General features: G+C 39.1%; 1 protein-coding gene across 4 annotated transcripts in view; it reads left to right on the top strand.

The window, feature by feature from the left end:
- Positions 1–16,687, top strand: part of ATPAF1 (ATP synthase mitochondrial F1 complex assembly factor 1) — a 24,408-nt gene extending 7,721 nt beyond the window's left edge. Inside the window, exons 4-9 of one of the 4 annotated variants that reach the window (XM_055402626.2) lie at positions 96–158; positions 3,071–3,121; positions 4,268–4,315; positions 7,419–7,514; positions 9,170–9,277; positions 15,771–16,687. In XM_055402626.2, coding sequence (XP_055258601.2) covers positions 96–158; positions 3,071–3,121; positions 4,268–4,315; positions 7,419–7,514; positions 9,170–9,277; positions 15,771–15,965 — 561 coding nt within the window. In that variant the 3' untranslated portion in view covers positions 15,966–16,687. The remainder of the gene's footprint in view (positions 1–95; positions 159–3,070; positions 3,122–4,267; positions 4,316–7,418; positions 7,515–9,169; positions 9,278–15,770) is intronic. The other 3 variants (XM_055402628.2, XM_055402627.2, XM_055402629.2) reach the window with 3 other exon arrangements.

Genomic DNA, 16,687 nt, shown 5'->3' with positions numbered 1-16,687 from the left:
TAACATGATGCTTCCTATAAGGCTTACAGATAGAGTTAAGCTGTTTTATTTTTTCAGTTGTAGGTGTTAATTGCCTTTTATTTTTTTCCTTTCAGACTCTCAGTTCAATCTTCAACATTGAGATGGTGAAAGACAAAACTGCAGAAGAAATAAAACAGGTGATGAATGAAAATGAATTGGCATACTTTATGAAAGTATGTGCTTTGTGAACCAAATCTGAAGGTAGAAATGAGCATACGTTTCCTGATACATCTTCCTAGCCAAAATGAAAGGCACTTATTGAAAGCAAAAGTGATCAATTACACTAAAAATAGTGCATAAGAATATTTGGTCTCACTCCTATATGTCTAATCAACTCACATTTCCCCTTTCTTTTTCATTCCTGTTGTCCGCATCTTATTTAAAATCATCACTCCTCTGGCCCCAGACGACTGTATTACCTTTCTAAATAGGTTTCCCTGCTCTTATTTCTCTTCCTCCCCCTACCCCTGTCATATCCTCCGTCATAAAATCCTCCTGAAGTTCTACTCATAGTGTATCATTTAAGAACAGACTCTAGAACCAAGCTGCCAGTTTTGAGTCCAAGCTCTGCCACTTACTAGCAGAATGACTTTGATAAGTTAGTTAACCTTTCTAGGTCTCAGATTCCCTATCTGTAAAATGGTCATAATAATAGTACTTACTTCATGGAGTCAAACGAGTTAATATTTACAAAGTACTTGGAACAATGCCTGGCACAGAATAAATGCTATATTTGTGCTTTTAAATAAAAGAATAAAAATAAATGTTATGAAGTAACCTGCTCTCAAAACTTCAGTGACTTCCCATGTTCCTTTGTTTGACTTTCAGAGTCCTCCATTATTTTAGGACCTTCTGCAGGAAGCCTTCTGGACACCTTCCATCAAAGCACTCGTGATCTGTTCCACTTGTTTGGTCATTCCATATACCTTGATTTGCATTGCTACTTACATTTGCATGTCTGATTCTTTTTTCTGTAATTAGAATATAATAAGCTATTTATTGGCATTCCTTATAGTTCCATAACTGTATTTTAGGTAGATTGAGAGGATCAATAATAAAGGTAGTACACTGCGTGTCAGGTGCTGTACCTCGTGCTTTATATACACCATTTCATTATATTCTCATCACCCCCTTATAAAGTAGGTGTTCTCACAGGGAACTCTGCTCAGTATTATGTAACAACCTACATGGGAAAATAACTTGGAAAAGTAATAGGTTTATGTATATGTGTAACTGAATCACTTTGCTGTACACCTGAAACTAACACAGCATTGCTAATCAGCTATACTCCAATATAAATAAGAAGCTAAGAAAAGAAAAAAAATTTTTTTAAAAACTAAAAATATAAAGTAGGTACTATTAGTCTCAATTTACAACAGAGGAAATTAAAGAGATGAAGTAACTTACTTACTGATAGAACTAAGATTCAAACCCATGTCTGTTTGACTCTGCATCATATTCCCTTACAAGAAGTTGTGCCAGTTGCTATGGGTGTCCTTGGGTACTGTATCATTCATTTCAACATTTATTAAATGTCAGCCTCTGTGCCAGATGTAGAAATAAATGAGGGACCCCCTCCTTTCAAGGAATTACAGCCTAGTGAAAAGACAGACGTGAAAATAAAAAGAGAACGGCACAGAATTCTAGCTTCTGCTAATTTAGGCTTAATACAAAGTCTCCAGGAAACTTCAAACTGCCTTTGGGAAGAAGTGCCAATAGAAAGTGGACACCAAGTATGTCCTTTAGAGGAGAGAGAAGCCAGGCCCAGGAAGCCTGACCATTACATGACAAATATCATTTCGACCTATATTTTCAGATACTAATTTGTGTTCATTAAAATAATTTTGAGTGGCCAAGGTCAACTATGTTAGGAAATGTCTGTCAGTCTCATAAATTCAGTGTTGATTCATAAACTATCTGCTAATATAAATTAAATAAAAATAAGCAGGACATGCTGTCCTTAAAATGAGGAGGCAGTACTTTGACATAAAAAAAGGCATAGCAATCTTAGGCTGCATTGATCAGGTGATCTGCCCAGGTCCTAGGAGTTAATATTCCTTCTGTGCTTTGTGATGGTGAGATCTCACTTTGATTAGTGTCTTCAGTTACCCCCATCCCATGTTCTTGGGGATGTTGACAAAGCAGAGCAGCTCTAAAGGAAGGTGACCCATTCTTTAGCACCAGCTCACTTAGGTATCACATCGGCTCTGATGCCTTCTTCAACTTCTGTGCCTTTGCTAATGCTCGTCCTTCTCTGCTTAGAATGTCTCTTATCATCTCTCCTACCTGTCTTATCTTCCCAGACTCCCCATTCATCTGGCTAACTCCTGATCATTCTTCAGGACATAGCTCAAGTGTCCCTTCCTCTGGTACTTGTACCCTAAATTGGGTTAAGTGCCTCTTTGTTGCCCTCAGAGCACATTGGCTATGGTTTGCATTGTAATTCTGTTGTGCTGAGTACAAACATTATTTCAAATAATGTTTCAAATTATTTTTTCAATAATATTATTGAAATTATTATTTCAAATAATTATTTCAAATTCACAATAATCCCATGAGGTTGAAGTTATTGCTATTTTATCAATGATCATATTGATGTTATTTAGTTATTTTCAGTAGTTTGCCCATACTAGCATAGCCAGCAAATGACAGGAGCTGGGATTTTCACCCATATCTGCCTGACCTTGAGACTCTGGGTTCTCTGAGAGGGCCCCCAATTGGCTGGGCATTGTCAGTCTGGGGAGAGGAATATGGAAAAAAGCATGTGTCTGTTACACACAAAGCACGTCTTAGAAAAAATTATTAACAAGGTCATAGAATCTGTTTCTCTGACAGGAATTTGCTACTAAGAGTTACAGTTTAATCAACTAGAAGAGTAGATGCTATTAAATCTTTTTTGTAATCATGTACAAGTAATAAAAGTATTATGTTGGATTTTCTTCCCTGTTATCAAATAACATGTTACTCTGAGCAATGAAGGCTGTCACTGCTTCTTGGTGCAGATTGAAAAGATGACCGACGGGTCACAGACACTCTCTTTTTTGTACAGATTTGGCAGCAGTATTTTGCAGCAAAAGATACAGTCTACGCAGTTATTCCTGTAAGTAGTTTGGAAGGAAAAATGAAAGTGTTACAGCACGAGGGTCAGGGCTCTAACCTTAGTAGGCAGTTGCTTTTACTGTTCCTATGTTTATTGCCTCTTGAGAACCTACATTTATAGCTCTGAGGGTTTTTATTATGCCCTGAGTACCAAAGATTGGGAGCTCCATATGGTGTATTTATGGCTTTTGTTTTTCCTCTTTCTGGTTTAGAAATGTCTCTTTGAGTCAAGTCTGACAAGGGAGCATGGTATAAGTTTATGTTGCTGAGCAATTTCCAAGTGTCTTTTATTTCTTTTTCGTGTTTTCCAGTCAAGCTGTTGGAATTTAGGACAGGTCCTCAAGCATAGCTTCCTTCCCTTCCTGTCTATAAGTGACCTATCCCTGAGCTGACTTGGAGCTTCCCAAACTTTTGAGGCGTCTCCCTTCTCAAAATTTCTGCCTTGGAGATAGTCACGGGCCACTGCTTGACCATTGAAGATCTGTGACTCAGAAGGAACGCTGCTGACTTCTGGTTTAGTGTCCTGCCGCCTTCTACCAGAAGAAAGCACTTAATGTTCTAGGTTATCAGCTAGTTCATTAATTGTTCTTCTCTGAAGAGGAAGTAGCTTTAGATTAAGTTTGTATCAAGTATACAAATATACACCTAGCTTACTTGTGTTTAGTTTAAGGAGGAAAATGTACAGATGGAAAAATAAAGCCAGGCCTTTTGGTTGTTGTTGAGAGTATTGCTATCTTTTTTTCTTCCTCTTTTACATATATACCCTTTCCTTTCATGAGTTCAACAGCCAAAAGAATCTGTGCTTTTCATGTTATTTTAAATTTCTAATACTGACTCATTGTTTGAGCAGGCCTTCTTAGCTCTCCCTTATACGGACCTGGTGACTTATTGTCTCTAACACTTGGCAGAGTCCCCTGAAGAGTTTAGAGCATTTGGAGTATCCACTCCTCACACATAATTCTGATACTGAATAAGAAAGCGTACATCTGGTTTTTCCTCTCTGTTGTAAGAGGGGTTTGTAAATGATGCAACTTGAGATTGTTTTAGTTGTATTTTAGTTCTGGAGTTCAGTCTTGGTGACTTTAAATGTGATTATGGCCTTTTTTATTTTCTTGTCTTTGAATTTTATTCTTTTCTAACCCTACAGAAAGAAAAGTTTGATTTGATTTGGAACCGGGCTCAGTCCTGCCCAACAGTAAGTTTCCGATGACCATATGAGGATTGCTTCTCAGTGCTGCCAGACAAGGATGTTTTCTAACCATTCTCGTCATGCTCCACGCTATCACACATTTTATAGTTACTTAACAAAGATGCTTACATGTTGATTATACTGATAAATGAAATTTTTAACCTTAACCCTACCTAACCTTGTGGGTTTGCCCAATAAGTCTGTGGCTGTTTAGCGCTCTGAAACATCTCAGCCCTTTCTGATATGGATCTTAATCTATTAATATAAGTGGAAAAAAAGAATATAAGTGAACGTTGAAAGCAACACCTGAGACCTTAATCTTTTTAACCTCCTCTAAGTTTCTCTTCTCTTGGCAGTTTCTTTTCAGTTTTGGCCATGCTATTTTGATTATATATGTCTGAAAGGAATTATGAAATTGTTGCTAGAGTAGCAAGCTGCCAGAAGACAAGAGAAAGGGAATAGGTGAGGTGGGTCAGCTGACTTGGTGTCTGTACTGATTTCTAAGATTCTTAAAAAATGCTTCTAAACATTGCTGAGCGAAAATAAAAATCATCTAAGTAAATGAAGAGATATACTGTGTTTGATGGATGACTCAGTATTGTTGACATTTCTCTCCAAATTGATCTCTAGATAAAATATAATCCCAATCAAAATCATTATAAGCTTTTTTTTTTTTTAAAGAAATTGACACACACACACACAAAATTGACTAGTCGATTTAAAAAACTTGTTTGGATATCCAAAGGATCTAGCATAACAAAACAGTTTTGAAGGAAAAGAGCAAAGTTAGAGAACTTACATTACCTGATTTCAAGACTGTGATTTCATAAAACTAAAGTAATGAAGATAGTGTAGTAATAACATAAAAACAGACACATAGATCAGTGGAGCAGAGTAGACAGTTCAGAAATAAACCAATATATGCATGGCCAGTTGTTTTTCAGCAAAGGTGCCAGGGTAATTGGGAAAATAATAATCTTTTCAACACATGTCCAACAAATTGTGCAAAACAATTTGAGTATCCATACACACACAAAAAAATGAACCCTTACCTCACACAGTATCCAAAAATTAAGATCTAGAAAAAAATCTTAGGTTGAATATTAGTCACAATAGCCAAAAGGTACAAGTAACCCAAGAGTCCACTGATGAATGGATAAATAAAATGTGGTATATACATGTAGCAGAACATTATTCAGCCTTGTAAAGCAAGGAAATTCTGACACATGCTACAACATTCATGAACCTTAAAGACATAATGTGAAGTGATAAATAAGCCAGTCACAGAAGGACAAATATGTATGATTCCACTTAGGTGAGGTACCTAAGATAGAATGCAAATTAAAACTACAGTGAGGGCTTCCCTGGTGGCTCAGTGATGAACAGTCCACCTGCCAATGCAGGGGACACAGGTTTGATCCTTGGTCCAGGAAGATCCCTGGGCTACGGGATAATTAAACCCCTGCGCCACAACTGCTGAGCTTGTGCTCTGGAGCCTGGGAGCCACAACTACTGAGCCCACTGTGTGGGCTGTGTGCCCTGGAGCCCATGCTCTGCAACAAGAGAAGCCTGCAAATCACAACTAGAGAGTAGCCCCCACTCCCTGCAACTTGAGAAAGCCTATGCAGCTGGGAAGACCCAGCACAGCCATAAGTAAATTAATAAAAAACCACAGTGATATACCACTAAGATGATTAAAATTAAAAAGACTGACAATACCAGGTGTTGGTGAGGATATGAAACAACTAGAACTCTAATATATTGCTGATAATAGTATAAAATGGTGCAGCCACTTTAGAAAGCAGTCTGGCAGTTTCTTTGTAAGTTAAGCATATACCTGCCATACTACCCAGCCATTCTACTCCTATTATTTTCCCAAAGAAACTGAAAGCATACATCCATTCAGTGACTTATGCACATGTATAAGCTGTTCATGGCAGCTTTATTTGTAATAACAGATGCTTAAGATATCCAGATCTATCACAGGTGAAAGGGTAAAGAAACTGTGTGTACAAGGAAGTATAGATTCTGTGGTTTCATTTATATGAAATTCTGGAAAGCCTGACCAGTAGTGACAGAATCCAAGTCAGTGGTTGCTTAGGAACAGTTGGAGAGAAGGAAGGATGAATTTCAAAGGGATTTTTGGACATGATAGATACCTTCATTATGTTGATTGTGGTAATCATGTGGACTGGTTTCACAGTATACATATGTCAAAACTATTTTAATTGTACACTTTAAATATGTGCAACTTATACCTCAAATATACCTCAAGAAAGCTTTAAAAAATTTTTTTCTCCATTAGGTAGGCACTAGAGTTATCTAATATTGGTAATAACAAAACGGAGCCTTAGTGGTTGGCAGTAAGGAGACAATTTCATGACTTATGTGTATTAGGCTGATTATACTTTGTTTTGTTCTGGCATCAGTCTCTTTACCACTCTTGCCCAGTCCATCTTGAGCATAAAATTAATCATCTCAGTGATTAGAGCCATACTTCAGTATCAGCCTCAGGTAGTAGAATATGAAGTGATTATTATAATTGTAGCAAAAATTAACTCAGCAACATGAGGAAGTTTAGAAATTGAAAAAGACCAAAAAGTTTATCAAAAGAAGGATGGGTAAAATTGTGGTAAATATCTGTTGTCAATTTCCATATAACGTGAAAATAATGAATTAGTAATATTTATCAACATCAGTAAATCTCAGAAGTATGATGTGAAGTAAAAAAAGCAAGTAGCAAAAGTATGCATATAGTTTGGTAAGATTTAAGCATGCAAACTGCTGTTTCTTGTTTATGGATGTATACTTACACACTTAAAGTATAAAAACCTGGAAGAGAATGACAGGCACCAGATGTGGGTTAGCTGTCATTCTAGAATGGAATTAGAATGGGTTTACATAGACAGCTTCAGTGAATCTCTAATACTTTCTTTCTTAGGTGGGTTGGGAAGTGTAAGAGTGTTCTCTTATCACATATGAATTTCAAAATACAACAGAAGTTTTAAAAACCAAATGTTGAAGAAACGGAGTGATGACACAGATGGTTGGACATAGATCAGGCGGTTTTATTTATCCACCTGTCTCCTTGTGTATTCATCTCCCACAGTTTCTCTGTGCGCTACCAAGAAGGGAAGGTTATGAGTTTTTTGTCGGGCAATGGACAGGTACTGAACTCCACTTCACTGCACTTATAAATATTCAGGTGGGTGTCCTGTGTTCATCTCTTCGGTGAAAGAAGCCTACCCCTCTGTGGGACTAAGAGCCCTTGCTAAGACTTTAAGACACAGAATATATACTAACTGCCAGCAGCATTTGCTGTAGCATTGATGAATTGTCATACATCGTTGGGCTAGCTTTTTAGGCCCCACCCAATACCTATGAGTTATAACCTTAAGGTAGGTTCTGTGTCTTACATGTGTTTTATTAACCAGATCAGCACTATCTAAGGGACTAGATGCATATTTTTCATTTCATAGATGTTATTTTGTTTGCTTCCATCCTTCCTTCCTTTTTCTTCTGGAAATACTAGATTAAGAAGTTTGATCCAAAGCGTTTGAAGCTTTTTTAAAAAAAAAGTGTTTTAAATGAGATAATCACTAGGATTGTCAGTCTTTATTTGTAGGCCAGATCTGGCAAAAATAAGAATGGATTATAACAGCTTTGCAGCTGGGATGAAGGGAGCACACAACAGAATGAGAATTTTCTTATGACTTTATCTCTTGTGATTGTATCCAAAAATTGTATCATGTTTATTTTTTTAAAAAAGAAAGAAAAGAAAAGAAAAATAGCAAGCTTAGAGAAGTTAGTTCACACTGCTAATAAGCCATAGAGCTAGGTTTGCTTGACCCCGTGTTGACTCCAAAGTCTGTGAACTTAACTGTTAGGCTGTTGTGTTGGAAACTATGCTAGGAGTACCCTCCTGAAGCTCATATACAGGTATAGGAAAAAGATCCAGAAACATAACTATGATCAAAATGATAGTGTATCTATAGAAATATGTTCAGGAGAATTGAGAGGCTACACTGTTACTAAGAGAGTCCTAGCAGTAATTCAGTTCAGTTCAGTTCAGTCACTCAGTCGTGTCCGACTCTCCGCGACCCCATGAATCACAGCACGCCAGGCCTCCCTGTCCACCACTAACTCCCGTAATTAGGTATTGATAATTAAAAGGACTTTTTCTGAAATCTTAAAGATGAAACCCAGAGATCTTTTGAATGTATGGTTGTTTCCTCCTACACTATATGAGGGCTTAGGCTTTGAACCCAGCCTCTCTTCCTAGTCTGAACTGAGGTCTGGTAACCACTGCCCTGTCCATTCTTCATGAAATTATGATGTTCCGATTCTTCTTTTCCCCTCTTTGTCCCACCCAGATTATATTGTAAAACTGCACATTACAGATCTGGCCCATGTGCAAACTCTCCAGCTGTTTGCTACAGCTTAAAAGAGCTCAGTCTTCAGAGCCAGCCAAGGGGAGTAGATTTCAACTGTGAAATGCACTAGTCCATAAAAGTGGCAATTACACAGGCATATTGCTTTCTTTAGAACTTGATTTGGTAGCTACTCGTGTCGTTTTGTTTTTAAATATATGGCCATGATGAAGGATTCACTGCCTACTGTAAACATTTTCTGGGAACAAAGCCAAACCTTTTTCAATTGAAGACACAAATAACACTGTGCAAACTGTCAGTTTTGCTGTGACTTGGCAAACCTGACCATCCCCACGTACCAATCCTCCAACTCACTAGCCACCCACGGGACTGTTAAGAGCCAGAATTTCCTCCAGACTCTATTGCTGTGAAATTGCAGTTTTGTTGTGGTGGTACCTTATTGAGTCTTGATAAGTGTTCCTCCTTACAGACACGAGGGGAAGCTGCAGCCAGCCAGCTGATTTTATATCACTACCCTGAACTTAAGGAAGAGAAGGGCATAGTGCTGATGACAGCAGAAATGGATTCCACATTTCTGGTAAGAATCAACTTTTACCTTTTTGCATTTATCTGGTGGCCCAGAAGATATTCTTCTGCCAAACCTCATGAGAAGTAATTCCAAAAGCCAAACATAAGAAAGATACTTGTTTCTTACTTAAATTGACAGTAATTTTGTCTTGCTTAAGCTCTTCCAAATTGAAGTTAGTACAGATTCTCATTCATTTATTCACAATTTGAAAGTCCAAAAGCTCTGACCACAAAATTTTTTCATAACTCCTTTGGTCACCAAACCTCATCTGATTTGAACTTACCTGATAGCTGTATCTTCACTGTCACTTCACTTTGATATGAGTCTTTATTAATCCTACTCAGTGCGGAATATTCATGCATTTTACAAGGGAAATATTAATGGATTATGAGTATTATGTAATACAGTTAATGGTATCTGCAATTTTTATCTTTCTAAAATCCAGTAATTCTAACTCCAAAACACATCTGGCCCATGGGATTTCAGGTCAGAGGCTCTGGACAAGTACATGGCTTAAGTGTATGAAAGAGTTCAAAGTTTAGAATAGTTCTTCATCTTTTGTCTTTCTCCACACTGCTCACATGTACAGCTTTCGTCACGCATAGTGTTTTTCCTTCCTCCTTTTCCCTTTCCTGGGATAGAGCATTGACCATGTGCCTGTGGGTAATGATGTCTGTTGTGTTTGTTCTCTGTATATCCAGGACCAGGAGCAGTTTTATGATTGCTGTTCCGTCTCTTTGTCTAGTCCTTGCTCATTTCAGTCTCATTTATCCAGCATGTCCTCAAGATAGTGGGCCCTTTAGTGCCTTTTCCTCCTGAGGTTCTTTATTATAACACCCACTGATTTTTCCTCTCTTTTACCAGCTGTGTACAAGGAAGGGAGAAGTGACGGTACCCAGGTGTATCGCATAGTAATAGTAAGCCCCAAGTCGAGGCCGTAATTGAGTCTCCTTCACTGTCTGTTAGTCCTGTCTATTATCAGTCTCATTTCTCCCATTCTTCCTTCTACTCATCACACTCAACTGGAAGTCACCCAAAATCCTATCCAGAAGAATGGAGTTGCCATTAACTGAGACAGACAAGACTGCGGGCGGAACAGGTTTGGGAGGAAGATCAGGAACTGAATTTTGGACGCATTAAGTTTGAGGTGCCTGTTAGATAATCCAAGTAATAGGCAGTTAGGCATATGAGTCTGAAGTTCAGGGGAGAGGTCCAAGCTGGAGAGATGAAAATGGGAGTTGTCAGCATACAGATTGTTATTTACAGCCATGAGACTGAAATCACCAAGGAAGTTTAATGAAGGTAGAAAAGCGAAGAGGTCTAAGAACTGAGCCCTGGAACAATGAGGAAGCATCAGCAAAGAAGATGAAAAAGAAAGAGTCAGTGAGATAGGAGGAAAACTAAGATGCTAGAATCCCCTGGAGGCTAAGATAAAATGTTTCAGGGAATAGGGGTGCTGAGCCAACGGCTCACATACTGGTAGGGCAAGTGAGATGAGGACTGAGAATTTATTAGAAGTCATTGGGGACCTCTATGGGGGCAGTTTCAAAGGAGGGATAGGACAACAGCGTATTTGGAGTACATTTAGGAAAGGTTGGAAGAGAAATTAGAAGAAGTAAGCATAAATTTGTCTTTGAAGGAGTGTTTCTGAGATGAAAAGGAAAGAACAGGGTGTAAGAAGTGGGGATGAAAGTGGGTTTTTTGTTTTGTTTTAAATGAGAGCCTAGTGTGTATATGCTGATGGAAAGGTCGGGTAAAGAGGAAAATACTGAAAATGCAGGAGAAAGAGAGTTTTTTAAGTGGTGTTTTGAATGGGTAAATCTTGGGAATGAGGGGTTAATCTTTGCCAGAATTGTAGCAAGAGAGAAGCCAGGATATAAGGACACATTCAGTTAAGTGGATAGAGGTAATGGTAGCTTGTAAGGTGTTCTCTCCAGATTGCTTAGTGAAAAGAAAAATCATTAGCTGAGAGTGGGGATGGAAGAATAGATGTTGGACATTTGAGTAGAAAAGAGAAGGTATGAAATTGTTGTCTAGAACATGAAGTGAGAATGTGTTCTATATCTTTTAAGTAGTTGAAGAAACAAAAACTAAAAAAGTAATATTTCATGGCCTGTGAAAATTAGATGAAGTTCAAATTTCAATGTATATAAATAAAATTTTGTTGGAACACAGCCATGCTTATCTTTACGTGTTATCTATGGCTGCTTTACATCTACAACAGAGAGTTGAGTAGCTGCAACAAGAGACTGTAGGGCCGTAAAACCTAAAATATTAATGGTCTCTCCCTTTCCAGAAGGTGTTTGCCGACATGTGATGTAGGAAAAAGGAAGAGGAATGGCTGTGTGGGAATGACAAGCACAGAGATAAAGGACTGAGAGTTGGATTTACCTAGGGTTAGGGTTTAGCCGCGTGATGTAATGAAGTAAGAGAGGGACCGGAAAGTTAAAGGTGAATGCAAAGAAATGACTGTAATTATTGACAGTGGAGTGCAAGTTGCTGGTAAAGAGAGAAGTGGAAACAAGAAGGATGAAGAGACAGTAGGAACTATGAGTCCTGCTTGAGGTAAAAGGTGTTTTTTTATTACTTGCAAAATTTTTATTGCTGTATTTAGTTGTGATCTGTTCTCTTTTTTTAATTTATTGAAGTATAGTTATTTTACAGTGTTGTGTAGTTGAAGGATTTTTGAAGTTTGGAATGAGTGTTAAATACAGGAAATAGTAGACAAAGTGTGAATTTTGAAATTGAGACTTGGAGGGGATGTAGTTACCAATAATGATAAAATTTAAAACTTAACCACAGACAGGAATGAGTGACACAGAGATGGTTTTGTATTTTCTGATCTTCAACAAAGCGTAACATCTAACCATATTAGATGTGGACTCCAGAGGTCAGAGGAGAGACTGTTTCTGCTTTAGCATTTGTACCACCTCTAATGGTCTCAAACATGGTTCCCATAATTATTAAAATTTGCTTCCTAGTCTTATAACATTCAACAGCATACTAGACAACATACATTTGCCTTGTATAAATCAACCTGTGAGTTTCCGGTGTAGTACAGAATTAGACATGTTAAAATTTAGTGTAGAGATACATGATGCACAGATGGGAAACCTAGAAATGTAATATAAATATATGATACCCTGCATACTCATGCATACATTTATATTGTAGGCCTTGTGTTTCCAAATACAGTAAAGCAAATAGATAGAAATACATGGAATCCATAGGTTTCTTCTAAACTGATTAATTTTAATGATGAAAATTGAGTATAGTATTTAAACACCATATTTGGTTCCACATGTGTGTCAGCGAATGATTTCACTGGAATGTAGTGAGTGCTGGGATGAAGACTTGCGCAGCTTTGGAGGGTCGGGCGGGTGTTCCTGACCCAGAGGAAGGAAGAAGTGACACCTGAACTGAACCTCAGAGATTAGCAGAAGTTTAGCAGTATAAAGTGGGGAGGGGAATGTTCCAGACAGTGGGAATGGAATACGGAAATGCTAGGAACCATAAAATGACTTGGGGTATTACAGTTTGCTATCACTGATATATTAAAAGAGGAAATTTGGTGGATTGTGTTCAGAGGATTGACTTTATCCTGTGAGCACAGAAAGATGAGGAGTTGACCCATAGAAAGTTGGATTTTGAGACCATTAACCTTAAGTATTTGCTTCCTAAACATTTTTTAGTTCTAGCCTGGTCAGTGTGATCATTTAAAATGCAGTTGCAGTAGTCTGGGCAAGAGGTGGTAAAGACCTTACCCAGAGCAGAGTAGGGAAGGAGGAGAGAGAATGAACTCGGAAATGTATAGGGAATAAAATGGGCAAGACTTGGTACTTTGATTGTAGCTATTAAGATTGAAAGAGAGGGAGGAATCAGGCAGCATAGGGAATTAATATGTTTATCTTCTTGGGTCTTGGAGAGGGAAGAGACTGCTGTTTCATGTCGAGAATTAAGGGAATAAAAGACAAGGGGCGAATGAGGCGGCAGCGGCTGGGGAGCAGGGGGGCTTTCCATAATCCTCCACGAGAGACATTTCCCCACGTCTTTAACTCTCTTCCCATCATTCTAGTGGCCTTCAAACAGGTGGTCAGAGTCCTTTATCCACACAAAATCTTAGCATGTAAAACCCCAGGATATAACAGCTGAAAGAGAGGTGAAGGGACTGAGGCACCTCCACAGAGGCCCTTGGACTCTGCAGCTTGAACAGCACTGTTCTAAATGAACTCAAATAAAAGTTAACTGTCACAGTCCCTACAGTTCAGAGCCTCAGAGAGTGGTGACATCTGCCGCAGATTATGCACTTGCTTAAAAAATGGTTTGTCCTCGAGACATGTTTAAATTTAAAAGGTAAAAATGATGAAGTAGAGTTATCGACCTTAATGATTCTGCCCCACCAGAAATAGTATCAGGGTGACGTGGAGGGAGTACCAGCCTGGGAGTCCAGAGATCTAGTCCTTGCTCTGCCACTTGCGTGCCACATGACCTTGAGTCCATCCTTGACCCTCATCTGCTTTGGTTTCCTGGTCCATTAAATGAGGACTGGATGATCTCTAAGGCCCCTTCCTGGTCTAAAATTCTATTAATTTGAAATAGCCAGCGATTTGGAAAATGGCTTTTGATTGAAGATCCAGTCTCAGAGATCAGTGCCTGCTTATGAGAAATGACCTGAAACCCATGGGAGGGAATGGAGGTGAAGCAGCCTGTGGTATTTATAAACCCATTTTCATCACTCTGTAGCTAGACATAGCACACTTTTGACAGTTTTAGTAGGAATTTTCCATTATCATTTGGGGTTGGATTTTGGCTATGTGAACATTATGATGATGAATAAATGTCTCTGATCACCTAGCACTAGAGAATGTATAGGAAGCAAAGTAAGAGTTTTTGAGGTAATTCTTTTGTAAGATTTCAAGAGTGTAGCCTGTATCTTGATCCCACTTCTGTTACAGAGTGGTCAGGTCACCATTTTCTTGCTCCTGAGCTTTAGAGAAGATGGCCTCGTCTTTTTCCTGGGGCTTTGCTGTGGATTAGTTAGAAATGACTGCATAGTAAATTACTACTCCAAAACTTTGTGACATAAAACAATAAATATTTATTACCTCACTGATGCTAAAGCTGAAACTGCAATACTTTGGCCACCTCATGCGACAAGTTGACTCACTGGAAAAGACTCTGATGCTGGGAAAGGTTGGGGGCGGGAGGAGAAGGGGACGACCGAGAATGAGATGGCTGGATGGCATCACCGACTCTGTGGACATGAGTTTGAGTGAACTCCGGGAGTTGATGATGGACAGGGAGGCCTGGCGTGCTGTGATTCATGGGGTCGCGGAGAGTCGGACACGACTGAGCGACTGAACTGAACTGAACCTCAGTTTCTTTGTGTCAGGAGTTCAGGAGCAACATAGCCAGGTGGTTCTGGCTCAGAGTCTCATGAAGTTGCTGTCAAGATATTGGAAAGGGCTACTGTCATTTGAAGGTTGATTGGGCCTGACGATCCACCTCTGACCGCACTTGCTTGGCAGTTGGCAGGAGACCTCATTTCCTTGCCACACTGGCTTCTCCGTAGGCTACTTGAATGTCTTCATGACATGGAAACTGATTTTCCCCAAAGCAAGTGATTTGAGATAGCAAAACAGAAACCATGATGTCGTCTGTGACTGAATACCAGAAGTCATTTTTCATCATTCCACTTTAGTCCATTTGTTAGAAAGCAAGTCACTAAGTGTAACGGTCATTCAAGGAAAGAGAAACAAGGCTCTATCACAAGGAAGAAAAAGTGTCATGGGGAATTCCTTGGTGGTTCAGTGGTTAGGACTCCATGCTTTCACTGCTGATGGCTTGGATTCATTCCCTGGTTGGGGAACTAATCCCACAAGTTTTGTGGCCCAAGAGAGAAAAAAAGGATATCATAGACTTTGTGGACAATTTGTTAAACTACAGCTGGCTTTGGCACCACTTTTTTGACTGAGGTGGAATAGGTTTTATTCAAGAGTATGTCTAGTTAATCAAAACAGTACCAACTCACAAACTTAGTTCTTAGAGCTGGAGAGCTGATTAACTATTGCTCTTTTTTCCCCCTTGAGATATATACTTAACAGCTACTAAGGAACTGAATAAAGATGGAATTTTTTTTAAAGGGAAATTTTTAACATATGGATTAATTTATCAGCAAGCATTCACAGATTTCACTATATGCAGGGATGTAAAACAGGCTCATACTGTGAGGAATTCACATAAGGGTAGACACACAAAAAAGTAAAAGAGGAAACAAAGGACAGATAAAATATAGTATGATACATACAATGCTAGAGGAAGAGTAGACTAATTTGGGTACACAGAAAAGGGGCACCTCACCAAGACTTGGGATGTCAGGGAGTCAGGAAGCTCTCTGGAAGCGGTGACTCCTGGGCAAGGGCCCCCACCTGCCACAGGCCGTAGACACAGAGCTGCGTGGTCCTGTGCCGAAAGGGACCTCACTGTTCTTTTTACCTTTCAGAATGTTGCTGAGGCACAGTGCATGGCCAACCAAGTTCAGCTCTTCTATGCCACGGATCGAAAAGAGACCTACGCGTTAGTGGAGACCTTTAACTTCAGACCGAATGAGTTCAAGTATATGTCTGTCATCGCGGAGTTGGAGCAAAGTGGACTTGGAACCGAACTGAAATGCTCTCAGAACCAGAATAAGTCTTAGGGATGTCAGGTTGGCTTACAGACTTTTCTGCTCAGCCCTGGATAGTACTGAGCCTGCCCACCCCTTGAACTCTTGGAGGCTCAGTATCTGTAATGAGCTGTCTCTAAGGAGTCGCCTTGTGTGCTTATTGCAAGAAGTAACGTGGAGGTGAGCCCTGTTACTTGATATTCAGGAACAAAGATACCCAAATATTCTGATAACTATCTCCCAGCATACTTGAAGTTTCCTTTTCAAGTGTTTGAGATCACATCCAGAGACAATTAGGGATCCACAAGATGGTTGACTTAATTTTATGCACTGCAGGAGTGTATTTTGTTCTCTGGCCATTTTGACTGCACAGCTCCTAATAATGAGTTCCTCACTTTTATAAACTGTGAAAGGATAATAAGCTTGAAGACCTGTTGTAGTTAGACATGGTCTTTGCATACTCTTCCCACTTGGCTGGCCAAAGGCATAACCCAGTTAGACTCTCGAACAACCACATATTGCCATCAGGATTAAGAGTCTATCTAGATGCTCCCAGAATTGCTGTTAGTGTAGCTGGTTTGGAGTATCAGCAGATTTCAGGTATATTAAACACACAGGTACAATGCCTGCTGCCTGCATATTTTTAAACCATAATTTGTGACACCTGCTTCTCTTAACTATTCTGCCTGTTGGAAGCTGTGTATTTGGAGGGGCTGAATTGGTGCAGTATAAATAAATCAACTATTTTGTAAAGA

The sequence above is a fragment of the Moschus berezovskii genome, chromosome 4 (genome assembly GCF_049115385.1).
Source record: "Moschus berezovskii isolate FMDL1 chromosome 4, NW_MosBer_1.0, whole genome shotgun sequence".
In the NCBI taxonomy this organism is placed as follows: domain Eukaryota; kingdom Metazoa; phylum Chordata; class Mammalia; order Artiodactyla; family Moschidae; genus Moschus; species Moschus berezovskii.
The sequence above is the reverse complement of the archived record's forward strand: the minus strand, read 5'-3'. Positions and strand labels throughout refer to the sequence as shown.